At 38.7% G+C, this 21,119-nt stretch overlaps 1 protein-coding gene across 3 annotated transcripts in view; it reads right to left on the reverse strand.

Annotated features, from left to right (window-relative positions):
• The window catches only part of Adcy8 (adenylate cyclase 8), a 227,500-nt gene that overhangs the window by 19,174 nt on the left and 187,207 nt on the right, over positions 1–21,119 (reverse strand). For all 3 annotated transcript variants that reach the window (XM_036209023.1, XM_036209022.1, XM_036209021.1), the window contains 2 exons: positions 16,377–16,549; positions 7,717–7,795 (listed from right to left, as the gene is read on the reverse strand). In XM_036209023.1, the coding sequence (XP_036064916.1) occupies positions 7,717–7,795; positions 16,377–16,549 (252 nt within the window). The remainder of the gene's footprint in view (positions 1–7,716; positions 7,796–16,376; positions 16,550–21,119) is intronic.

Here is a 21,119-nt window from a genome sequence, read left to right on the forward strand (position 1 = left end):
GGACACACTAATTAAAGGCCATGTGCAGGGCAGCAAGATGGTTCTCTGCAAGTCAGAATAATGCCTTCATCAGCTACCAAACCCTGTTGGATCTCAATATTAAACTTTCCAGCCTCTAGAATTGTGAATGAATAATTTCTGTGTGTAAGGCACCGAGTCTAAGGAAATCTGTGAAGGCAGTCTGAACCTTGTGACAGCATGAGGAGTTATATCCCTCAAAGGGCAGAAGCTTGTCAGCATTTGTTACCCCAACACATGAGAGTATTAAAAACACCTAACACTCAGGTGGCAGCCTGTGTGCCCTGCTCTGTTTGATGCACTATATAAATATTAAATCTTTTGATCCAGACAGTAGATCTAATCAGAAGGCAGATGAGGAAATCAAGACAAACACTGTTAAGTCACTTGACTATGATGGTTATACCCCACTTAGGGGCAAAGCCAGGTTTTGACCTTGTGTCCTAAAGTCAGCTCAAGAGTCTGTGAACTCCCTGATTAAGCAATAAGGAATAAATGAATGGAGGAATACTGAGAAGATCTTGGGCTTCATGCCAGACAGCTAAGGCTTAGAGCTTTGGGTCATAATCATATTCAGTCATGTGTGTGAAAAAGGAGTTAATCTAAGTTTCCTTGTCCCTGAATTCGAGGCAACTACCACTGACCACCAGACAGTGAAGGAAAAATCACATAGGAGACCTGACTCATTGCACCTTAGTTTCCTCTTGTTCTGATTTCTTTCCGTATTGGAGGTGGAAAGCTTCTCTTCAAGGGCAATTCATAAAGCATCTTTATCTTAGCATTGGGGCTCTTGTCATTTCCAGGTCTTTAGCAATGAGCATGAACAACATGCTGCACTGTTGGGCACATGGTTGGGTGCCCTGAATTCAAAGACTTAAAAGTTTTAGCTAGTGTCTGTGTTTTATTTTCAAGTCTTGGTAGAGGCACAAGGTCAGTCATTCAGCTGCATTTGTAAAAGTAAAAGCTGGAAATGATCCAAGTGTTCATTCTATTGGCTGAACAAACTGTAGTAATATACACAATGGAACTAATTGCAGCTATGGAAAGAAATGAACAATGTTTTTTTATGCTCTGATGGCTTGGTCTCCAAGGGAAGGAATTATATGCTGTCCATCATATATCAATTACCAACCTAAAAACCTAAGAGTACTCCCTCCTCCTTTACACACACTTCCACCCCAACACTCACAACCCACGTAGTATTATCATACCATAGGTGATAATATTTGCATTATTAATCTAGAATATTACATGTAAACTGCATAATGAAGCAAATGGGACATTGTGGTTTTGTCATTGAAAATAGAATTTTTTTGTGGGGGGAGGAAAGCATAAAACAGACAGAGGACTGGTGTGGTTATAAAAGCCTCTGGTCATGCCAGGCTTGGTGCCATACACTTGTAACCTCAGCACTTGCCAGACAGGGCCAGGAGGATCAAGAGTTCAAGTCCATGTGCTACACAGTTCAGTTTGTGTGACATGAGAGACTGTGTAAAAATGCCTCTGGTTTTCAGTAAGAAACAGAAATATCACTGTGAAATCAGACCGAGTGTTTCTAGCTCTCCACTCTTAAGGCCTGGAAACAGTGAAAGTCTCCTGCCAATATGCACTTCAAACTTGTAGGTTAGAGTTCCTATAAACTACTCAAAATACAAGTTCCCATAAACATAATACATACTTTTGCAGGAATTTTAGGACAGAAAATTCATAAGCTTAAAACATATATTCACACCATAAACAAGTCTATCCAAGACTATTGGGGTATGTCAGAAGGATTAAAAAACCCATTTCAATGGGCTTGCAGTGGTAAAAAATGTGACAAATTTGAGATCTCATAAGAACAAAAACTGCAGTGGATGGAAACACAGGAAACAAGTTAAAATACATAAATTCACAGTGACTTAAGGAACCAAACTCATTTGTCACCTTGGAATGATGCTGAGGGATAAAACCCACTGGCAAACTTTGCCTGGGCAGGTTTAAAGAGAAAAAGTTCCACATTAACTTTGCTTTATGAGCTGCACTTGTAGGTGACATATAATTGATGATGAGACAGTTCTCTTTTATATTCCAGCTGGCAAATTATGGGCTCCTGGTACGATTAGTGTGTCACACTATAAAATAAATGAATATGGGCTATTATGAGTAGCTGCTAACATCATCAAAACAGAGATGAAAAGATATGATAACCTCTTAAAAGTAATTCGTAAAGAAACCAATTAAATATTTCATAAAACACTGAAACTGGATCTCACAAAGCTTCTACACAGAAGAATCAATGAAAAACACAAAGAACTGAGAAATACATTCAATAACCTTAGAGGATGCATTGACAAACAAGACAGAGAGACATTTCAAGAGTCAGATGGCTTTCACAAAATATTTCAAGAAAAAGGAAGATGGAGAGAGATGGTAAAGATTTAAAAATGCCTTAAGAGATTTATAAGGTAACGGCAAGACACAGACTTTGGGTCTCAATTGAAATAAGCAAGCTTTAAGAATAAATACTCATTAGTAGATGTAAATATGGCCTAGTAGCTTGACAGAATTATTCCACTTCTGTTTTCTTTTAAAAAGTGTGGTAATGACTTTGGGATTAATTGAGAAGCTCCCTGTTTTCAGATAGACTGAAATACTTGCAGATTAAATGGGAAGATGTGTAGGAAGTTTCAAAATAACTGGAGGGAAGGGACAGTGGGCAACATACATGAGGATGCTGACAAAACAGGCTAGACATGTGTTGGTTGGACTTCATAAGTTCATTATACTATTTTATTTACTTCTGAGTATATTTGAGTTTTCTACACCATAAAACAAATCTCCATGTGGAGGCAGCAGGGTGTAGAAATCAATACTGTTCTTGATTGCTCTTCCAAATCTCTGAGTCATCCAGCTCTTAAGGTTTACTTCTAACATCTAGGATAATTGCTCTGATATACCTGCTTTAAGAGATATGAATGATTAAAGCATTCTGACACATGGAAAACAGAGATCCATAAGACGTTCCTATCATGTAAGGCATCTGTAGATGAAGTCAGATGAAAACTTTGCTTTGAATTTTCTTTTTCTTCCAGACTCAAAAGCAGCAGGTTTTGATTTGCCAAATGAACAGGATTTTCTTATCCTTATTTCTAAACACAGCTCCGCCTCTTAAAAAAATGCACACTAGACTGGAGTCCAGAATAATTTCTTCAGCTCTACTGTTGAAGAGTTTTCATTTAATTGAGTTTGAGTCAGAAATATGAGTAGGGAAATCCAGAAGGTCAGACTTAAGCAAAGATTTCCCTAAGAGTAGCTTAGTTTTCAGCCTGGTGATAGCAGGTAGCTGTGTCTAAGGCAGGTCTATAAAGATATGTGCTGGTCCAGTATAGCCTTGACTTCTAACAAAGCACGTCCCAGAAGGCAGGGGTCAAACATACTATCTTCATGGGTTAACACTCCTCCTTAGATTACAGAAGCTCTATTGCAACTAGTACATGCTTGATTCCAAAAATGAGTGAAACAAAGTCTCCACATTTATTTCCCCATAAGTGAGTGGTTGTTGGAGGGCACTAAAGGGAAGAGCTCTGCTTAGTATCTCTGGTTCGTACAGACATGGAGGGAAGCAGTGCAGATGTAAGACATAGGCATGGTGAGTAAAGGTGAAGATTCTTAAGCATTGGCTTCAAAGTATAAGTTGAAGCAGATTGCACCCCCATGATTTTCATCAGACCTGTCTGTACACAAAGTTCTTTTCTTTGTGCCAGGCTAGGCACATGGCAGTGAATATTGATGGAACCTTGTTGTGGGCCAGGAGGTGTTCCAGGCACTTTATATGAGTTCAACCTCATTCAGTCATGCAACATTTTAACAGATGAAGGAGTGGATATGAGGTGAAGACAGTCTATGAAGGTCTCAAAGACAGAAGCTGGATTTGAACCCAGAACATAACTCTAATTTGTGGCACTTAGCTTACACACGGTATGTATGTGTGTGTGGGGGGGAGGGGCGGGTGTTCATTCAGTTTTTCTCTATCATCTTTTTCTCTGTACAGATTAAAAAATGAAAGCTCTGAGAAGTTGAATGTCTCAAGGCCACTTAATCTCTGACTGGCATTGCTGGAATTCATTCAAGAACATTAGGTTCCAAGGCTTGGCTCTTTCAGATAGATTCTGAAACCAGACTCAAAAGTAGGTGAGTAGAAAGATGACCTCATTAATCTCTTTTTCTATGCACAATTGTAGCTTCCTCTGCTATAAAAGGAGATGCTCAGGCAAAGCTCAAACTCCCCGGGCTGCCAGTGAATCAGGCATAAGGTGGGAGGCATCCAATTTACTCGCTCTGCCTGTCCAGCATCCTGAACATTCACCTGCCTCTGTCAGAGGAGGAGGAAGTGTTTGGCATATCATCTCCACATTCATGCAAAATGAAATTTCCTAATTATTCAGTTGCATAACCACCTTTGTCATTCTGGAGATTATAATTACACATTCAACACCCCTCAACCCCCCGACACTGCTGTGCACCAGGCATCAATGGGCATTTTTCAGTCTTTATTAAAAATAGAGGGCCTCTGAGTCACAAAGGGAAACAGGAAGCAAGTCCAGGAGTGGGCAAGCTGTAACCAGGATGAACAGGACCCCACTGGATGCTATAGATAGACACCAAATGATACAATCCTGAGGGAATCTGTCTCTATAATAGGAGGCAGGGCATATTGCAAAGACTGACTGGAAGCAGAAACTATGGAGCATTTGCTTTCCAATTCCATTTTGGCTCTTTTTCTTAGCGTTGTGATTGCAGAGGACTTGAATCTCTGCTCCTGTCTTGGAACAGATGGACAGCAGTAACTTCCCTGTCTGTGTGAAAGATTTATTTCCAAACAGCTAATAACATTAAGCATTGTATGTGTAAGCCACCAATATAAACATATTGTGATTACATCCCATATAAGGCTACAACAACTCTGTGAAACAGAACCTGTTATTGTCATATATATTTTTAGAGTAAATTACTGAAGGTCAGATATCTTTAATGGTGGAGTCGAGGTCTGAGTACCAGACTATCCCTTATAGCTTCTATGGTTATGGGGCAGTTAAGCAATTTCAAAGATCTTTAAAATGAGAAATAAAATGGAAAATTATCAAATGTCACAAATTACCAGGCCAATGGGAAGCACTTCCATACTCTTACCTTACATATCATCTAAAGATGATTAGGCTTTCTGCTCTTGCAGGACAAATGCAGAACAGGATATATTCAATCAGTATGTTAGAAGGCTACCACGTGAGGAAGGAAGCCCAGACAGGGAACAGGGCAATACATTATGGTGAAGGAAGAAAAAGAAACGTACTTATTGTTATGAAATGGGGACTCTCACTCTGAGTGTTTCTCTCATTTATATGTGGGGATTTCTCCCAACTCAGATGAAGACCTCAAGATGGAGTGCACATATAGTCTTCCTGTATGATAGACTCAGCTGGTTCTGCTTTGAGAGTCCTCAAAAGGGAATGGGTGATGATTTGTTATAACTTGTGTATCAGACTAAGAGATTCTCTATTAAAGGAAACCATGGAGCCCTAGAGAGCAGGACTCTGTGCTCAGAGACAGCCAGGGGGACCTAAGTACAGGAATTCTGGAAATGGCTGGACTTTCACATTTACCTTACTGTTTCATTGTAAGTTCAGCAGAGACATAAAAACAAGTCAAACCACACTGAATGCCCCTGGTCAGAATCAGTATGGAAAAAAGGTTTTTGTACTGCTCCAGGCTCATGAAGGAGGAAGATGAGCTTTGGTGAGAGACTGGATTGGAATTCTAGTTCTCTTGCTCAGTTCTGTGGCTAGAGTAGCTTCATCTGTAACCTGGGAAGGCCAAAACTCCCATTCCAGGTTGTTGACAGGATTAAATAAAGTGAGGTGTCCAATAGGAACTTAGCAGTTAATTCCACATTTCCTTTACTTAACAAGTAAACACTACCCATCCTTTTCTTGACTACATTTTTATACCCCACCCAATTTGTTAAAAATAGCTTCATGTATGTATCTCTGAATTCTTGAGACTTTCTAATTGTTTCATCCCTTGTTTTCTTTGGTTTGTTGACTGCCTATTTCCATGGTGATTTCCCAGTGCTGTGTCTCTGTTACATGCTCTGGCCGACACTTTTTTTGATATACTCTTTCTGTTCTTGTCTGTTTGGAGTCATGGACAAAAGAAAGACAAACCAGAATCCAGAGCATAGCAGCAAGGCTGGCAGTGCCTGGTTCCTACAGGGGACTGGAAATCTCACCAGGAGAGTAGTGTTCATAGGTAGCAGCATGCGTAGAGAAGTCCTATATGGTTTTTAATTTTTTTATTATTTCTTTTATTTTTTTGAGATTATAGTATTCTTTTATTTTCTTTCTTTCCTCATAGTAGACATGCTAAAGTGGATGAAGAAATTCCATGAGGCCTCAACCCTATGCAAAGAACCGTAGGCAACTAAGGAGTGCTAGAAGTCAGAGAATAGCCTTCCCTTGGAAGAGCACACCAGGCAAGGGCGGTTGGATGAAGCCTACCATAGAACTCCTAGGTAGAACAACTTCCTCTCCTGAAGATCCAGGGTAAGCATGTTCTACATGTTCAACACTTTTGCATGATTTTCAGCCCTAGGCAAGCATGTTCTTCATACAACACCTTTGCATGGTTTATGGTCTACCATCTTCCAAGAGATGCAGGGATTGAATTTTATAGTCCAGATCCTAATAAATAATAGGGGCTCAGAGTAAGTAGAATCACACAACAGTTATGCTGTTTCATGAGAACAAATTAGCAATTAAGTTCTTCCTGTACTGTTGTGGTTTGAATGTGAATTATCCATCATAAGTCCATGAATTTGAACACTGAGTACCCAGATTATGATGGTGCTTGGGAGGTCGATGGAGGGTTATTGGATTGAGTAGGCCCCTGGGAGTAGGCCTTGAATTTTGACATCCTGAAATGACTTCCTGTCTGTTCTCTGCTTCCATTATGGGAACACAATGTGACTAGGTATCATGCCTATCTTCCTGTGATGCATCAAGTCCCTTCTTAACCTGTGAGCCGAGATAAATCTTTCCTTTTTTCATTGGCTTCTTTTCAAGTACTTGGTTACAACCCTGAGAAAATATTTATTTGCCTGTTTACATACATGACAACAAAAAAAGCTGTTTAAACTAATATCAAGTGTTTCCTCAAAACAATCTATTCATATATTAATATTTTATTCTAGAGTTGAGGAGACTGAGCTTCAGAGAGATAAGAACTTGTCAAAGGCTGCACTCTGCTGAGAAGAGCTGCCTAGAACTATGAGTCAACTGAGCCTTGAACATGTGTGTTTCCCTGCAGCAGTACACACCTTCTCAAGTAAAACTCATATCCAGGCCATGGAATTGGGAAAGATACCAATTTGTCTCAGCTAGAAATTAAGAGCTTTATTATTTTTTTTTTTTACTTTTTATTTTTGAGGATTATGATGTTTTTGAAATAGAGGGGCTCAGGGGGCTCAGAGGTCATTAGAAACAGTCTATCAAATTATCTTGTCCAGCTTAGTCTTTCATTAGGTGGTTTTATTAGGAACCAATTTATTAAGACACACATGAATCACTTGCTACAAGGATCAGAGAAGTCTAGCAAGGTTGCTTTTATGGCAAAAGGAAATGCCAGCTAGCCATGGGTAGCTGGAGAAAAACATGGCATTACCTGCTGTCCATGGTAGAACACAGCAAGGAGGAACATGGCCATCAGCAGCAGTGACGCCTCCTTGGTCCCCAGGAAATCTCTGTGAGAAAAACAAAGGCAGAATGGCATGCTGACTAATATCATGGAGAGATTTCAAGATAAACATGAAGAAACAGATTCAAAATTGAGTCTGAGGAGATTAAATGAGTATTTTCCAAACATCCAACATGTGATATAGATAAGTGTTTGCATGTGATCTCATTCAGAGGACAAGAGACCATCAAGCCTATGAGGCCACATAGGGTATAGCTGATCAAAAAGAATCTAGAGTTTAGCATCTAGACAATATGATCTCATCAATATTAGTAATAATGTCTCTACTTGTAGAGTAATTTTCTACATTTCAAAGAGATTGAATACTCTGATAAAAATATCTTGTGAAGATAAGTATTCATTTATTTTTTTATTAAGAATTTTTTATTTATTTTACATACTAACCATAAACCCCTCTCTCTTCCCTCCTTCCATCCCAGCCTTTCTCTCCAGCTCACACAATTTCTATAAGCAAGGGACATTTTTAAAGGCATTGACCTACTTAAGAAGCCAGTATTCAATGCTTTCTATGTGATGGTCTTTATCCTAAGTGCCGTCATGTTCAGATTATTGTATTAAGTCTTGAGTTGGATACTCTTAATTCCTCTATCAATTATTTTAATTGTCATGTTGGTTTTATGACTAGGCTCAGCTGGCCCTCATTTTTCTTTTATCTTTTAATGAAGGCTTTGGTTGTGTTATGCCAAGATGCTAACAGTAGGCTTTATTGTTGATGCTTAGCTATGGTCCCAGAAAAGCATATCATGACTGAGCACCTATTGTATCCTAACATATGCTGGGATCAAGAAGTGAAGAAGACACATTGTTCATGCTCTCAAAACAATTCATCAGAGGCAAGAATCAAGTATATAGATGACATTGTAATTAGGGTAAATATATTCTTGTTGCTCTGACACTTTTGATAAGAGAGAGTAACTAATCCAGACAGGATGTTTAGAAAATACGTAAGATGGCCAGGGTGTGGATCTAAGCCATATATCACTTAGCTTGGTATTTACACACCTGTAGCCTCAGGATAATAGGCAAATATCATGTCATGTTTGAGGCCATATGGAAACTTAGTAAGGGAGACTGCTTGAATTTGTTGGGACCATCCAACAAGAGTGCTAAGGTGAGGAGAGCTAGACGGTAACTCATGTATTGGGGTAGAGACCTATCTATCTATCCATCCACCCACCCATTCATTCACTCTTTCTATACTATTGTGCTTATTTTGAGGAGAGAGGCATATTTTTGTAATTCTCTTTTTTACTGTCACTTACTTCTCTGGTCTTTGATGTTTATGGGCTGCTGAGAAAAATGATGAACAACATGAACTTTGCAGGTGATCCAGATTACTAGTGCAGCTCTGTTTTTGACCAGTTGTTTGGCCTTGAACCAGCCACTTGATATCTCTGAGCCTTGCTTCATTCATATGTGAAGAATGACTCCACAATGTTTTACCTCCTTAACTGCGAGAATAAAATGAACAACGGTGCTGAGGTGTTTGGCATGGTTCCTGGTTCATGCCTTCCTCTCACTGCTCTGTGAAGCCTCTGACACATAATCTTGTCCACGTCTGCGTTACTTTAAAGAACCATTTGCTCACATTACTTGTTTGAATGAGAGATGTCCTATGTTTAGAACCTCCCCTGGAATCTGTCATTCTTTCCCAGACTCTTGCACTGCCTGGCACTTAAGATATCCTCTTCTCTGTGATGCACAAAACTTATTTTCAGCCCAGCAATTTATCACTTGAAACACATTTTCAGGAGACAACACGAATACTTCTTGAATAATTTTGAAAGCAGTGATTGACCAAAAATAGAGACACGACTAGACCAGACTCAGAAGAAAAAAATGAAAGAAAATTATGAACAATTTTTGAGGGTTTAGCTGTATTTCATATGAAAAAATCCTATGTAGGGACCCAAGTATATGAATAGTAACCAAATCATGTTGAGAAATAGCCAAAAGAATTTTCATTTGAATTCACAAGTTTTTTTTGGTACCTACCATGATTTTTGGAAAAACATACAGAGAGTCAATTGGCTCAAATACATTCCATATTACTGAGCTTTGCCTAATACTGGGTTTTACAGACTTAATACATAGGGAATTTTGAGATATTGATTTGTATTAATAAAATAGCTAAAGTTATTTAGCTCCTTGGAAAAAGGACATTGTTAATTGAAAACACATGTAGAGGAATGAAATCCTCAGGGCCACTATAATCTTTAGAGATCATTTAATCTGATGCATCATAAAAATTAATATTTAATGTATGACTCACTAATGAGGCATTTATGCTAATTATAGTGAATCTAGAAACTAAAAAAGACAACTAACTATCCAGAGGAAACTATGATTATTTTGGAATCCATTAAATGTCATTTCTGTTTCCTCTTTGCAAAAATGTATCTATAAATTTAAGGTTCTCTGGCTCATATTGTTTTATAAGCTACTTTTGTGCTTAATGTAGAGAATGATACTAGGTTTACATAATTGGCTATATTACAAAGCATTTGGCAAATCCATTTTATTCTGTATGATGTGTAATATAATACCCCTTGCAAGACTTTTATTTTATAAGAGACTGCCCCATGAGGGAAGAGGTCAATGGCTCAAGGTTATATATTCATTTGTGTCACTTCCAAGATAAGAACCCAAATTTCAAGTACAAAGTTCTGAGTTTTCAATATTGACTATTCACCTCCAAATTTTTATTTATTGGTCTCCATTTTCTTCCATGAAACTCCTAATAAACCATCCCATTTAAATTTATTTTTATTCTCTCTTATTACTGGTGTGCATTTTTGAAAACTTGTGTTATATCTGAAGAAGCCACTTTACATATACTTCTTGCTCTTTCTCTTTCATGTTAATAATTCATGATGATGTTGATGTTAACTTACTACAGAGATACCTGTAAATCTATGTTCATTGATGCTGTACTCAAAATAGCTAGAAAATGGAGTCAACCTAGATATTCAACAATTGATAAATGGGTAATAAAAATATGGTACATACACATAATGGAATTTTGTTTAACACCAAATAAAAATGAAATTTGCATTTCTGTGTTTAATTTGGAGTGCCTGTTGAGGCCAGGAAGCTAGCAGGGGCAGTGTTGTGGAAGGCCATTCCTGGAGGAAGACAGTAGAATTCCTGGAATAGGAAAGTGCTGTGGAAGAATATGAGTAGTAGAAAGGCTTAATAGGTGATGTGGGTGAACAGATGGCAGAGATAAGGGATTTCAGTGGGTTAATGAACCTCTACCATGGTTGTTCAAAAGGACGAATTGGCTCCAATTGTGTGTGTGTGTGTGTGTGTGTGTGTGTGTGTGTGTGTGTGTGTAAAATAGAAATGAAGGGAGATCTTTACAAAATTTGCTAAGATTTTAAAAATGGTGACAGCAACACTGGACCCTCTCTGATTGCAAGCAGACATCAAGTAGATTGCTATTTAGGTCAAGAGGGATCTGCTCCAGCAACACATGGTACCTAGGTTCTGCCACCTCCAACTTTCTCTGATTCTCTCCAAACACTTTTTCATGCGTCATTTTTCTTGACTTCATCTATTCCAACTTATTTTCCCCTGTGAACACAATGAATTTTTGTGTCTGAAACATCTTCACTGCTTAAACTATTGATGTGGTCTTGCAAGGATGATTTTGTTAGCCATGGTTTCTATGCAGCCTGGAAAGATCCAAGAAACTCCTCACTCATATTTAGTTCTAAATGACAAAGCTGAGAATCAACAGAGTTAGAAAATACAGCCTGTGAACATGTGTACATGTGGCATGGGGTGAGGAGGAGGGCAGAGGAATGTAGAAATGAAAGGTAGAGGTGAAATCTTTTCTGTTTGGAAGCACCTATTTTGTAGCAACACGTGTAGGGTAAATCTTAGGAGATTTTATTGAAGTGAAGTAAATGCCTTTATATTCTTCTGAAAGCAGAGGATATGACAGACACTATCATTGTTATTTCCAGGACCCAAAGTGGATATTAGAGGGATACCTTTCCAAGTACCATCATTATCTAAGGGGGTAGTTATTGCTAGAACTGGAGAAGATAATGCTCACAGTGAACAGAGAGTGCTGCTGTCCTCAACTATCAATATGGTGAGTTGAAACAAGAGCCAGAAATTAATTTTAGTCCTTCTGAATCTATTATAATGCATGAGTGGATTCCAGTGTTTTGCCTATATTTCAAGATGTCAACAAGACATTAGTGGTATGTAAATAGATTCTTCAATCATCAGGTAGAATGCATATATAAATAAAAATTATGAGAGGATAAGGATGGTAAATAACCACAAACAAGGTTAAAACGTATAGCCAGGAGGAACAGCATTATCTGTGAAGCAGTGCAAAAGCAAACTGGGCTTACAGAATGAGCACATACAATTTAAGGATAACGGTGACACGAAATTGTAGGCATTGTAGGTGAGTGTAGACTTACTGTGGATCAATATTGTTAAGTGATTCCAAATGAGCTAATGCTGCTTTTAGGCACACATTCATTTCCATTGAACATTCCATTCTGCAAATATTTAGTTGAAAACCTATTGCCAGATACTATTAAGCAATGGAAACATGAATCTTAGTGATGCTCCTTGTCCTCTAAACTCCCATTGTAATGGAAGAGGAAAACATGGAAATTGATGACTACAATGTGAAGAGGTTAATGTTGGGATAGGAAGTGAGGAATAATAACTAAGGCTGTCACCAAGGAGATTATCCTTGAATTGTGACTCAAGAATTGTGGGTTGGACTTCCAGAAATGGACACATAAACACAGGAGGATGTACGTGTAGAAGGTCATTTGGGAAAAGTATATGAATTTTCTCTGCCAATGTACAGGCTGTAAATAGTAACCTACAGAGTTTCAGGAGGTAAGGTGAGACTCAAGAGTTCAGTACAGGTCTAAGGAAGGAGAGTTTTGAATATCCAGCAAACTGGTGAACTTTAAGCTTCTCAAAGGTAACAGAGAGCCATTGAATGATTTGAAGAAAGAATGGGCATTGACAAGATGAGTTTGAGATGGGATAATTATAAATAGAAGCTGAGATACCAATTAGGGAACCAAAGCCTTGAAATGAAAATGAGGAACTTTGTAGAATCCTAGCATTTATGGAAGGGAGGGACCATGTTTAATAACAAACATCAACATAGTGCAAATGCTTATCATATTTGACTCTTAAAAACATTCCTGTAGAAAAGAAATCAGTGTTATATTCCTACTTCATTAAGAACAGCAAGAGTTGGAGAAGTTGAATCATCTTAAATTAATTTGATCAAGTTCACACATGTGGCTGGTGGAAGAACTGAGATTTGAATCCGGGTGGTTTAACTCTGAAATTGATACTCTCAAGCAATTCACTATAGTGCTTCCTGGCAAGGTATCCAGAGGAATATCAGTGTCCAGTGACTAACATGCCACTAGGGATGAAGCCACTCCCATTATGAGCTCACTATCATCTACTGAGACAGGGGATTGTCATGCAGTGGGGCTGACGAGCAGTGTGGGGGAAAACAGTCTCAGGATCTGGACCATACCAATTGAGATGTGGCCAGAATGTCCCACCCAGGTTTTATTTGTTTGATTGCTATATTGTATAATTAATCTACCATTCTCCAGAGAAATCAGGATTAAGCTTCAAAAATGCTCATGAATGACCATGGACTTCCAAAGTGAGTCCCATTGGCCTTTGATGGCCAGTGGGATGCAGGGTATTCTGACCTATATACTTTAGCAGAGACTGAGCAACTGTGTTTTTTATTTATTTCTAACTTAATTTTGTTGGTAGCAAAGAATGAGATAACACAAGATTAACCAATAGCTGACCTTTAGAGAAGATGTAGTTGAGAGAAGTACTTGACTATCAGCCCTGAGTTTGGGATTATATTTGCTCTCACAATTCTTACTTAGAAGTTACTAACTTTTCCTCAAAACTAATTTTAATAATAACAATAATAAACCTTTCTCCTCAGAAGGAGAAGAAACTAAAAATGACCTTTCTGTGTGCTAAGCACATTCGAGACTCACAGTAGCCCTGGGGCAACACTATGGAACAAACTGTGTCTCCACAACCTGCAGTATAACTATATGTGGAGATAGGGTCTACAAGGAGATAGCTATAGGTAAATGAAGTTATAATACTAGATGTTTGGACTCAATAGGCCTGTAGTACTTATAAAAAAAAGAGGTCTTAGCATTCTTCTCATCCAATAAAGACAATATGAACTCTTTTATTATAAATTCATCAAGAAAAATGTCAAGTGGTATAAAGCACAATTCCAGGCTGGGAAGATGGCTTAGTGGGTAAAGTGCTTTCCACAAAGGCATGAGGACCAGTGTTTGGATCCCCAGGACCTATGTAAAAATAGCTGGGCAAAAGTGGCAGTCAGCTGTAGTCCCAGCACTGGGGAGTAAGAGACAAGGGAATCAGAGACAGTGATTATTGAGGTCAAACTGTCCAACCAGACTAGGCAGATGAGGGGCACTCTGTGTTCAGGGAGACACAGATTGAGGATAATATCTGACACCAACTTTGGGCTTCTGCACACACACACAACACACACACACACACACACACAGACACACACAGACACACACACACACACACACACTATACCTGAACACATGTGTATACCACCCCAAATATGTATGTACACATGCATGCATATAGTATGTGCTGAAAAAGAACTTTCATAAACCCAGTAAAATTTCAAAGGTCTAACAACATCAAAGGCAAGAATGGAGAGCAATAGGAGAATTACCTATAAGAGGAAAATTGTTAGACTCATTTTGGAGAGCGATTTGGCAATATGATACTGTTTTCAAGTAGTGAATTCAGTTAACCTATAATTCAGCAAGTGTGTTTTCACACGAAGCTCCAGGAGACACATGTACACAAAACTAGGAAGACCCTGGGTTTCTATTAATAGGCCAAAGATAACATATATTTTGATATGTTGACATTATATACTATGGATATCTCAGGGAAAATGAACTAGGTCTATGGATATCAACTGATGTGGATCTTAAAAAGAGGACATTGTATGACAACAATAACCATCACCACCAACAAAACCAACATAAAACAGCATTATATTTCTTAGATGCAGATGTTAAACACATTTGAGAAGAGGTCACAACTGGAACAGATATAAATTCAGTGTTTTGAACTGAGGAGATTGCTCAGTGTTTAAGTTGTTTGCTGTATATGTGTGAGGACTAGAGTCTGGACCCTCAGAACCCGTAAAATTACTGGGTAGGCATGGCAGCCTGCTACAATTCCGGCCTCAGAAGGTAAAGAAAAGGGATCCCATAGCAAGCGGACTAGTGAGAAGAGCCAGTTAAGTGAGCCCTGGTTTTTATTGAGAGACCATACCTCAATGAATAAGGTGGAAAAATCACTAAGGACGATTCCTGACATTAACCTTGGTCCTTCACATGCATGTGTAACACACATGTGCACTCACACACATGTGAACACATGCATAAAAATTGAAAAAAATCAACAACAGCAAAAATTCCTGTATTTAGTGGATTAGGTGATTGTTCTTGAGAGAAAGAGATGTCTGAAATACTTTGTTCTTTAATACAGAAACAAACATGGCTAATTGTCATTGTTTACTTTCAGGGCTGACTCACAGACATGCAGTGTAGACACTTTTAGAGGTTTCTTGGATTGTCTTGGCTTTACCCTCTAAGACTACTAGAAATTTAACCTGGCCTCAGACATATGTGCTTCCTCTATTTGATCCTAGTCAGTCCAGTATTCAATACCTGGTTCTTCCTACTATTTCCTGGACAAAGTCTGGTCTGATACATTGGTTGTCAGTGGGTCAAGTGAAACCCCCAGAAGTATATCCAGAGATTGAAGTGTGGTCAATGTGGGAAGAAGGGTGAAGGAACCAGAAGACACATTCTTCTGCCTTACTCTACTCTGAGACACTTTTCCCAATTGCTGCTGATACTTCTAATAGCTGAGTGAATGGATCTTCCAGAACCCGGGGGTTAAATCTCTTGACAACATACACTGCCTGCATCACTGGACCTCATCTTGCATTTGTTTCCACTCCCTTCTCTGCTCACTTCTCCCTCCTCCTGGAGTTATATCAGAATCTAAGTATTACCCCAGGCTCTGTTCTCTAAGGAATCTGGACTTATACATTATTTCTTGCATTTTTCTATATTTCAGATATAATAATGAAGGATCATTATTGCTCAATTCATAGTGACTGATGTTATCAATATTGCTATAGCTAAATTAAAATTAGCTCCCACAGGCCTTACAACTGCTAATATTGAGCAAATTAATTATTAGGAGTGGTAGAAATCTAAGCTACTATACCCAATTTAGTTCAAATTTTAAATAATGATTATAATTAGTCTATAGTGCATATGCTGAAAAGTAGAGATTTTTTTCCCTAGACTTGTAAGGTGGACAATGTCTGAGTGAGATAAGTTCATAACAAGCCAATCCTTCATTTCAGTTTCAGACACAATTGCAACCACTTGTCCAGTGGTTTCATTTTCGTGATACCTGGGTTGATAAACACTGTGGTAGACACTTACTCTCCACTGTGGTTCAGGTTGTCATAACTCAGAAAGAGACCTGCATAGATGGTCTCCGTCAGCAGGGCATAGATGGCGATCATAATGAGCAGCACAGCCAACTTCAGGACAGAGTTAAGCCGGAGAAAAACTGCACAGGTCACCATGGCCAACACCCCCGTGAAGACGAAGTACTGCAAAGAGAGAACAAAGGTGGTCGGACTCACAGGAACCTCTGAGGATCCCTCTCTTAGCCGTGCTGCCCACTAGTCTCATCAGGCAGATTTTTGTTTGAACATTTCCCCTGGGAGGTCTGGAGCCTTCTAAAATTCGAGTTGAACTCTTCCTTTTCCTGCCACCAGCCTCTACTCCTTGTCTCTATGAGTGGCATCATCTTTCACATTATTCCTCTTCAGTCTCATCGTTGTAAAAAATGCTTTTTATCCTTTTAGTATTTTGTGTGTTCTGTCTGCATGTATGTCTAGGCACTACATACATGCCTGGTGCCCATGGAAGCCTGAAGATGGCGTCAGATTTCATGGCAGTAGAGTTAAAGATGGTCATGAACTTCATGTGGGTGCTGGGAATCGAATCCCAGTCCTCTGGTAGAACAGCCAGGATTCTTAACCACCGAGCCATCTCTCCAGCTTCTTAGGTTACCCATTGATATTTTCTTCTCCCCCATGTCCCACTGTCAGCTAGTTTCAGTTTTTAGGCCCTCCATTACTTCCTTAACAGATCTCATACCCACCCAGCTTTCTCCATCTCCTTTACTTGCTTTAGTTCTCAGGAGCAGCTTGGGAATAGTTTTTTTTTTTTTTTTTTAAATACCTCCCCCACATTTATTTATCACTTATTTATGTGTATGTATGTGAAAGGCACACCATACATGTGGGAGTCAGAGGACAACTTGTGGGAGTTGGGGCTCTCCTTCCACCATGTGGGTTCTGGGATTTGAACTCAGACCCCTAGGCTTGTCAGCAAGTGCCTTTATCCACTGAACAATCCTGTCCCCCACCCTCCTTTTGTTTCCATCTCAACCTGTTGCTGGTCTTCAGCATCTCTAAAAACACACACTTGCCTTCTTTCTCAACCTAGAATTTCTGGAACACCAGCCTGAGCATGTTACTCCTCACTGGAAATCTTTTCTTTGCCCTCCAAGTGCTCACATTCTCCCACACAGCTGAGCTCACAGGGTACCATGTAGTAGCTCTTTTCACTCTCTTAATCCTTCTCTGACACCTCCATGGCCTGTGGTTCACATCTCATCCAGGTGACTAAGACTTTCTTCTGTTCACGTGTCAGGTGTCCTTTCCTCTGGGAAGCATCTTCCCAACCTACATTGTACCTCACAGAGACTAGAATGTCATCTCCCACTCTGTGTCACGCATGACTACTCTAATTGCAAATTTAGAATAACCTGAGAACTTGAACAGTGGAGCAGTCTCCCAGCGACTACACAGCAGGCTTTTCGCATTCTATGGAAAACACATAGGCCTATTTTCTTTATAAAACTAATATCCTAGCATATGCTGGGTGTTGGTTTAAAATGTGATAAGTAAAATTCATATTGTCAAAAGACCATTTTGGTCTCAAAATCTGTACATACATTTTCTCTTGAAGTATTCAATGAAATGGTTCATGATGGGACTCACAGCTCTCAGTAGTATAGGTTAAAAAACCAATGGTCATAGAGCTAAATAAACTTCATGATCTTGAAGCTAGAAAGAGGTGTCTTGGTCATCTAGATATGCTCAGTTTGCATGAGTATGATTCTAGTGGCAATGTGGGGCTTGATAACACTATAACTCTTTCATGTTTACATTGCCTTCTATCTTTTATTGTACAGAGAGGCAGCAGCTTTTATATGGATGAGGAGGTAGGTAAGAATTTTTAAAAATCTCCCAGTATTGAAGATGTGCTATGAATTCCTTAGGTGACACCAACTCATTTATGCAACCTTTTCACAAATATTGATTAAAAAATGTAGGCAGTGTCCCAGATGATTTCTCATTGAGGGAAAACCCCCTGTATATTGGCTTAGAAAAGAAGCAGGCACTGCCACCACCCTTAAAGCCTGCTGTTTGTTGTTTCTTTTACCTCATCTGTTTCTCCCAATAGACCCAGCTACCAATCCCTGTACCGAATGGAAGGATAAGCTGTCTTCAGCTGTCCTCTAAGGTATTTTCTTGGATAATATTTATACATAGCTCATCTTGATGCCCTTGTCAAGGTAGCCATGTGTGAAGGGCCCAGATGTAAAAGAGTTCAGTCTGCACAGTTTTTCTCCATCCAAAGAAACTTCCAAGATGCTCTATTTTTAACACAGGTTGTATAGGGTAGGAAAAACAGATCCAAGGGGTCTTGGTTCATTGTTGCCCTCAGCACAGCACCGAGTTGTGCCTGTTTGTATCAACTTAAATTATGAATAGTGTATTATATTCAAATCTATTGAAATGATTGCACCCTTGGAGCAAAAATTCGAGGGGAGCACAATAGTTAAATAAAAAACAAACAAACGTAGTACACATTTAGTGAATACCTATTGTAGTCAGGGTAAGTGACAGGTAAGCATGGGAGGTTGAAGAAAGGAATAAGAACTGGCTTGGACCTAAAGGGAATCACAGTAAAAATAAATGTGAGGCAGACATGAAAATGTCAATCGAAATGTACTTTGGTGGCGATGTGGCCAACTGTGACAGGAACATAGAGGCAGGAGTGAGCATATTTCATGGAGGGAAAGTATGTCTATAGAGGGACAAAAGAGGTGAGTTTGTTCTGGGTCTTGAGGGATGGACAGCAAATAGGAAGACAAAATAATCTAAATGCCAGGGTATATGTAACAGGACGACAGGAGAATTAATTCCTTGGATTAAACAAAAGACCCATGCAACTAATCATAAGGAGAGCTGGTAACACAGGCTGAGAGAATATATGTTGCTTTCCTGCTTTCTTTACTTTGCCTTGAAGATACACTAGGCATCTAGAGTCATATTATTCTCATGGTGGATTAGTGGTATTCTGTTTTTATGGTCTCAATAAATTGTGTAAGCAGGTCCTTCCTATTTCTATTCCAGGGAAAGGAATCAACTCACTGACTTCCATGATTTAGTCAAACTGCAGTTTTAAAGTTGTGACTTTAAATTGCTGAATACAAGAAGCAAAAAGACAAGGTTCTGTACAACAGTAGGAGTATATCCTCTGTCCCTTTTCTACCTCAAGTGAATGGTGAGAGGTGAAACTAGGAAATAAAACAGGGGCTACAGAAGTATCATGGCTTTATGAAGCATTACAAAGACTTCTCTTCGGGTCCAGATCCATCAATTCTATGTTTTCTATAACCTGGTAGATTGTGGACCCAATATCACTTGTTACTGGGTTTCTGTCTGGCAAAAGATTCATCTTGTGCTCTTGTTATGTTGCCCCAGGAAGACAACTGTGGTTAGAGTCACATGTTTATCAGTAATCAGCTCCACCTATGTGCGTGCAAGTGACCACAGGAGAATATTTAAAAAAATGAAGACCCAGGGACTAAAATGTATAGACTTCCATTTTTAAGGAGCCATGGAAGAAGAAAAGTAAGAATATGGATGAGGGATTTGAGGGGATGACACAGAGAAGAGAGAAGATAGTAGTTAAAACCCAAGAGGTCAAAGGACCTCTGTGACGGAAGAATATTTGAATGACAACAGAGAAGGGTTTCAAAATGAAACTAGAAGACTGGAGCTAAAGTTGAAGTTGCATATATACTGTAATTACAACACCGTATTTGCACACAGTTACAATCTATCTCTTTGGTGAATTATTTCCTCTTGTACTATATGCTACTCTTATTTTAGCATGCACTCTGAAGTTGGTTGTTTTGTACTGAGTTCTTACATCCCATGCAATCTATGTCCTGTAAAACCATTAAGTTCCAAGTTTCTTCTCCATCTTTTATGACATGAGTCATGAAGTTATAAACTTATCATTTTTTACTTTCAACACTAGCATAGTTTTTCTCCTTGTAATGTCTATAAATTCAAATATCTGTGTATTGGAGTAGTATAATTTTTTTCCATTCCAGAAAAATCCAAAATGTGTCACTCCTTTGTGGAGGTGATTGTGAAAGTTAGGCTTCCATTTAAATTTTGGGTCTTCTTGGAAAACAGTGGTTTTAAAAAATTCATTTAAAACTATATCAAATAATTCTATTATAGTATTTATTAATACATGAATTATATAACCATGTATACTATGAAGTATAGAGAAAAATAGAGTTGTCCTAGGGAAAAAAATCTACAGTTGTCTTAGGTAAAAGGAATAAGACAATCTATACAGGAAGAAAAGAAGAGACTCAATAATAAAATAATTTGACCTTTACAATTTTTGGATGTTGGAGTATAAGTTGACATGTGAGGAGAAAGTAGGCAATTCAGGCTGGAGGATGAACTGTGGCTACATTGTACAATCACAAAAATTGGCAGTGTGAGGTTTTATGTTAAGTGAACTCAGGGTAACATGGGGACCAGTTTGAGGGGAAATCTATATTGTCTCAGGGATGACATGGTGTAAGGAAGACATAATGATTACAATCAAACATTTATTGTGCACACACTCTATGAAAACATTCTAAGAATTGCTTTAAATTCCCCATGTTATTCAATAGTTAATGTGACTCACAGACACCATTCTTTTATCAGTTCTAAGGATTAGGAATGCCCATGGAGATGTTTTCTATTTCTGGATACTCAAGGTTTTCTCTTCTCAGATGATACACTAACC

Source organism: Onychomys torridus, chromosome 16 (genome assembly GCF_903995425.1).
Source record: "Onychomys torridus chromosome 16, mOncTor1.1, whole genome shotgun sequence".
Lineage (NCBI taxonomy): Eukaryota > Metazoa > Chordata > Mammalia > Rodentia > Cricetidae > Onychomys > Onychomys torridus.